Source organism: Amaranthus tricolor, chromosome 16 (genome assembly GCF_026212465.1).
Source record: "Amaranthus tricolor cultivar Red isolate AtriRed21 chromosome 16, ASM2621246v1, whole genome shotgun sequence".
NCBI lineage: Eukaryota > Viridiplantae > Streptophyta > Magnoliopsida > Caryophyllales > Amaranthaceae > Amaranthus > Amaranthus tricolor.
The window spans coordinates 2,283,581-2,289,978 of NC_080062.1; the positions used below are offsets into that span (position 1 = coordinate 2,283,581).

The 6,398-nt window shown below is 34.1% G+C and overlaps 1 protein-coding gene across 1 annotated transcript; it reads left to right on the top strand.

Annotated features, from left to right (window-relative positions):
• Nucleotides 1-250: 250 nt before the first annotated feature.
• Nucleotides 251-6,011, top strand: LOC130802311 (indole-3-glycerol phosphate synthase, chloroplastic-like). Its single transcript, XM_057666269.1, has 10 exons — nucleotides 251-660; nucleotides 2,056-2,316; nucleotides 2,390-2,566; nucleotides 3,129-3,203; nucleotides 3,288-3,332; nucleotides 3,414-3,578; nucleotides 4,191-4,269; nucleotides 4,390-4,472; nucleotides 4,595-4,663; nucleotides 5,511-6,011. Exons 1-10 carry the CDS (start codon nucleotides 487-489, stop codon nucleotides 5,592-5,594), a joined length of 1,212 nt encoding a protein of 403 aa, XP_057522252.1. The 5' UTR covers nucleotides 251-486; the 3' UTR covers nucleotides 5,595-6,011.
• The last annotated feature ends 387 nt before the right edge of the window (nucleotides 6,012-6,398 follow it).

Here is a 6,398-nt window from a genome sequence, read left to right on the forward strand (position 1 = left end):
AACATTTAATCAAAATAAGGAGTATAAATTAATAAAGTTAAACATAAAACAATATAGATAATGAAAAAGGTTTAAAAAAACTAATACACAATAAAAACACTAAATTCATAAACACACAAAACATAACAACAAACCCAAAAATCAAAATACACAAAAAAACTCAAAAATTTAACTGTCGTATTCTCATCTAATATTTTCTTTTCATGATCTTCATATGATCAAAATAATCAAAAATCAAAATAGACATTTGTTTCGTGTATTTCATTTGACTTCGTTACTCTCCAATGCCGCCTATTATTGCCACCAACTCATTTAGTCAAATTTGTACTTCACTTATTAATCCCAACATCTCTTTCTTCCATTGTTTAACAATTTTTAATGTACCAAGTTTGAATAATTGAATTCCATCACTTATTAATCCCAAATTTGGTTAATTCTTGATCGTCAACCAATACCCAGTAATCAGGACTGCAACAATCATTTCTAATGGAAAGATGTGTTTTGCCATTGAATCAATGCCCAATTTTTACTTCTAGGGTTTCATTTGATTCCCTTAAACCCTTCAAATTAAGCCCTCAATTTTTCATTAATAGATCCGTTTCTGGCATTTCAATGAACAATCCCAACTGTAATTCTCTCATTCATGCTCAATCTCAAAAGGTATCATCTTTTTTTCTTCTTTTCATTATTATTATGTCAGAGATTTCTGCAATTTTACTATTCATCTTGTAAAATTCACGAATTGGGGAAATGGAAAATTGAATATTAGTTTTTTGTTATGTTTATTGAATTTGTGTTTTGTTTGCTGTAATTTACTTGAGTTATATTGATCAAGAAGTTTGAAAAATATGATTGTTTGTTTACATTTTTGTTTTATACACCTTGTAATATCATGAACTGGGTCAATAGAGAATTGGAGATTAAATTTAGTATTATTATAAATTATGGGTTTTTTGCTTTTATTACTTGAGGTTTTGTTTTTGAAGAAGTGTGAGACTTTTATTGTGATCAAATGTTCTTTCAACCCTTAAATAATTGGTTATGGAATCTATTGCTGATTTATCTGGATTACTGGATGAACCTGTACTTGTTAGAGATGGTGCTTTCATGCTGAGTAATGTAGAGCATGGTGCAAACATACGGTCGTGGTTGGGGGACACGGTAATTCGGTAATGGGTGATGTGGTTATCATATCACCAAATTTTGGCCTAAACCATAAAATATCGCTTGAAACAGTCTTAAACGTGGTTATTTTCACTTTTACTGACACTGGTAATATCGGTTTGGTAAATTTGAAAACCTTTACGATACGGCCTTGTTTTTGCACTGTAATGTAGAGTAAGTTGAGTTGAGGATGGTTTGGTTTGGATTTCATTTGTGGAGGAGTTTGAAGGGACTTGTTAGTTGAGGCTAAATTGAAGTACTTGGTAGTTGAGGCTAAATTGTTGAATTTGCGTATCTGTAATTGTTTGAGCTTGTGCGCTTCTCTTAGATGAGATTATCACGATGCTTTTGAAAGGATCACTAGATTTTTGAGATGTTCTAAACTTTGCATTTATTTCATATGTGGTTTATCTCGAAATTGAGATTTTGTGCATTTATAAGCAATTCTCAAATAAATGATTGACTTGATGGAGTGGAATGGGTTTAACTTTACACCAAAACTTGAACTCGATTGGAAATTTACGGCCTGTTTGCTAGGTGGTAATAAACGATGGTAATGGGAATGAAAACTAGTTAATTTTGGTTGAAAAATCTCTTGGCTACCTTGATGGCCATGGTTCATAAAATTTATTCCAATGTATTACCATTTGGAGAGTTGGAAATAGGTGGTAATGGAAATTTGTAAACAAAAAATCATTTTTGTGATCAAAGTTTCATCCCCATGGGAATGACATGGAACTTTTGATAAAATTTAATACTATAAATCATTCCTATTACCACCATTTAGTACCATAATTAAACGGGCCGCTAATGGTTTCATGGGTGATTCAAGTTGTAAAATATTCTATCAGTTTTATCTATCTAAAGCTCGATTTGTGTTTTACTATGCAGTCTGGTTCTGGTTATATATCTGCAACACTTTCATCTGTTGGTGATACTCAAGAGCGTGCTTTGAAAATCAAAGAGTGGGAGGCTAGAGTGCTACAAGAGGAAATGGCGGCTAGTCAGGGCATTAAAATTAGAAGACGGCCTCCAACTGCTCCTCCTTCAGGTTACGAGGGTCCTATTGATGTTTCAACGCAGGACATTTCAAACACTCCTCTTGACGTTTTGGAGGAAATTATATGGTACAAGGACTTTGAGGTTTCACAGGTATGATACTTTTTATATTCGTCCTCATTTATAATATTTTTTGAGTTGCTTCTTACATTAGCGTTCTTAATAGTTTAAGGAGAAACATCCATTTGATGCACTTGAAAAAGCTGTTGATGATGCTCCCCCAACTAGAGATTTTGTTGGAGCTCTGAGAGCAGCTTACCAGCGGACAGGAGGGCCTGGTTTAATTGCTGAAGTTAAGAAGGCCTCTCCAAGTAGAGGCATTCTAAGAGCGGACTTTAATCCGGTATGGATATAGATGTTTCATTCCCTTTGCTGCATTTTGTTCCATATGACCTTAAAAATATCACATCAACATTACAATTAGCATATTTTGGAATATAATAACTTTTTGTTTGATCTCATTATTGTTCATTTTCTATGGGTCTTAAGATTTGTAGTTCTTTGATTCTAAATTACGGTGGACAAATTAAAATTGATCATTAAATCATGTGCACTTCTTATTTATTTATGTAAAGTTATAGATGATGTTTACTACCAATGGTCAATCAGAACCGACCTCTTTGTTATCACTAGCAAGGGTAAGGCTGCGTACATTTAACCCTCCAAACCGTGTTTAGGTGGGAGTCACTTAATGACATTGGGGTTATAGAATGTTGTTTTTTGGTCTCATTAGCATGATTGCATTTACTCGCCACCTGGATTGGGGTACTTGTTTTTCTTTTTTTTTTTGTGTGTTCCATGCATATTCACGTACTTTCAATCCTTCAAACCGTGAACTTGATTCATTGTTTTCCATGCATGTTCACGTACTATTTAGCATAGTTGACAAAAATATTTCTTTACAGGTGGATATCGCCAAAGCCTATGAGAAAGGTGGAGCTGCTTGTCTCAGTGTTCTGACTGATGCGAAGTTTTTTCAGGTAAACTCATGTAATTCAATTTATCTACCGTCTTCATTTCGTTTCCGATACGTTGCTATTTACCTTATAATTCAATGATAAAAGGGAGGGTTTGAGAATCTGGAGGCTATACGCAATGCTGGTGTGAAGGTTAGTGTATGATTCTCCACCGTCTTTTTTCATAATTGTAGTCGTTCATCAAATTAAACATAGGAATGATTTTCGTTTCAGTGTCCTCTGTTGTGCAAAGAATTCATCGTAGATGCTTGGCAAATATATTACGCTCGTACCAAAGGAGCTGATGCCGTTCTATTAATTGCCGCTGTTCTGACTGATCAAGAAATCAAACAATTCCTGGCGATATGCAAAAAATTGGGGCTGGCAGCTCTGGTTGAGGTTTGTATACAAATTGCATTGGCTTTCTTTTCGGTCTACCGTTATTGTTTGCATGATCCTGATTTTTCTACAGCCGTTAACGTGCAATTTCTTAAAGAGTTATAATTAGCATTTGGTTGTTCTAATAGGAACGTACGTGCACTGTTCATTTCAAGCTATGTACTTGTATTGTCTCCATCCCATGATGTGATATGACACCCCAATGCTTCAAACCAATGTCACATGGTTTGTTATTTTCCTCATGAATCACAAATTGAAAAAAAACAAATTATGGTTGGTTTTGGTCAATTGAGCGAAATGCGATTTTGAAAAGTGAATTAGCCTACAAATTATTTTACACTCGGGACTTGACCTTTGTCTTTAAAAATGGTAAGATAGAATATTTTGTTTAAGTTACGAAAAATCATGTTTGTTCATATTGGTTTATGATTGATTAATGCACATGATGCCACAAGCTGATGCCACAAGCCCACGAATGTCATGTGCATTTTTTTAGACGGTTAGCACCATTTGTCAAACTATTTTATAAAAGCAGTTTATGAATTATACAAATGCGTTTGTGGTTCAAACTTCAAAAACTTGAAGTATTTTTGTTTGTTTTTTTGTTTATAGGTGCATGATGAAACAGAAATGGATCGCATGCTTGGTATTGAAGGCATTGAACTTATTGGAATCAACAATCGAGATCTTGGTAATACTATTTCATTTTAATTTATGTATCCGATTAAATTTCGTCTTATAAGTGAAGGTCATAGGCTTTCGACGATTACAGTTGTTTCTCTCCTGAGTTATTCGACCTCTGCTCGTGCAGGCACATTTAAGGTGGACATTGGCAACACTAAGATGCTTCTTGATAGAAGACGTTTAGACATTTTGAATGAGAAAAATATTATTGTGAGTCGTCATTGGGATCCTTTTCTGTTCGTTTTTACTCGTTTGTCGCACTTTGTTTATGTTTTAGATGCTAACTAATGACATTATCTTTTGTGCTCCACCGAATATTCCATTTATTTCAGGTTGTTGGAGAGTCTGGCTTGTTCACTCCCGCTGATATTAGTTTTGTTCAGGACGCTGGTGTGAGAGCGGTAATTTTTGATTTAGTACCCATCTTACTTTCTTGAAAATTGTTTCCGTTTTAACAACCTTTCGTTTACAAGAAAGTAGAAACATTTTGATTAAAGGGGTCGAGGTTCCTTAGACATTCCGACCTATCACCTCCCTCCCCGGGCTCTCCCCCCTCCCCCCCTCCCTCCCAAAAAAAAAAGAATTAGTGAGAAAGGACGAAATACTGGATAAATCTAAATGAAATTGATAGTGGCTAATGAAAATATCTTAATGCTGCCCCCCTCTCGATTTGCCATTATGGAAAAGGTTGCCAATGTAAAGTTTGCGACTTTGTGTTGCAATCAGGGGCGAATTGAACTTTTCAATTGCCCCTTCGAATTTGCCACATCACGCAAAACAAATTGAGCTTTTCAACTAATATGCTTGTATATCGGTGAGTTAACTATAGTTGTTTTGCTAGTTTATCGGATATTTGAATCCCCCCTTAAAAGAAATTTTTATTCATGTCTGTTAGGCCGTGAAAATTTATCACATAATAACCCCATAGGCCCACTCGCATGGACACACCTACGAGCCACCAATCCAATATTTTAGCGATGTGGGATTCTTCTCACACGTGAAGTATTTCCAGTAATATTATCACCCCTGCCCTCGGTTGCAATGTATAGGGCAAAAGTTATTGCAAGCTACTAAGACAGTTTGCTAAAAAACGTGAATCATTTTACGTACTTTTTGCCAAATTCAAGTAAATCAGCAAAAAATTCTTTTTGAAACCTTTTGTTGGTGATGAATGCTCTCGAACACAAAAAAAATAATCTCTAATTTTGTGTTGCGTTTTAACCTTAAGAAAATTTCTCGTCTCTGCAGGTTTTGGTTGGGGAATCCCTTGTTAAACAAGATGATCCTGCCAAAGGAATTGCAAATCTTTTCGGTAAAGATATATCCTTGTGAGTCTATATAACTATATATCAGTTGCACTTAGACGAATGATGTTTATCGTGTTCTATAAACTTGCAATATATTGTCGTTGTATCGCCTTGTTATTAGCATAATTCGGAAATTGAAATAAAATGATGTATCCAAGCATTAATAGGGCTTATGTCCCTTTTCGATATATCTTAAATTTAGAGATGTAGTAGTTAGTATAACTTGTTGTAGAAGTCTTGACTCGGTCCAAATCTGATCCGTTGTCATTCCTGGTTGTACCTTATCATTGCTTCTATATTTCACATGTTTGAGGCACTAAAGTGGAAGTTTGGAACCATTTTGAAGCACTTGGAAATCTCTTATTCATTGTGATTTATGTCTATCATACATTCAAATAATCAAACATATTTTAATTTTCAATTTTAATCTTGTTTTGATCCATCTAGTCAATCTTATATTGTCATTAATATTGTTGAAACACTGATTGGAAAATAGTTTGTTTTTATTTTTTTTTTTTTGTTTTTTTAGTAATTGTTACAAATTCGAGTGACGAGTGACGAGAGAGTAATATGTAAATATTTTAAGTTTTGCCGTGTGAGTTTGTTTTTAGGGTAGATTAGAGAATTCATACAAATAAGAATAAGAGAGAATTAATCCTTTGTATTTTGTATGGATGGTGAAAATTAAACCTTTGTAAAATCAAGAATGGAAAGCGCATGATCACTAAATTAACTTATAATTGTTAGGTGAAAATTAACATATTTCAAACTTTGTAAAACTGATCAAAAGTCAACTAAAAGTTTAGAACAATATTGATTTAGACTTTTT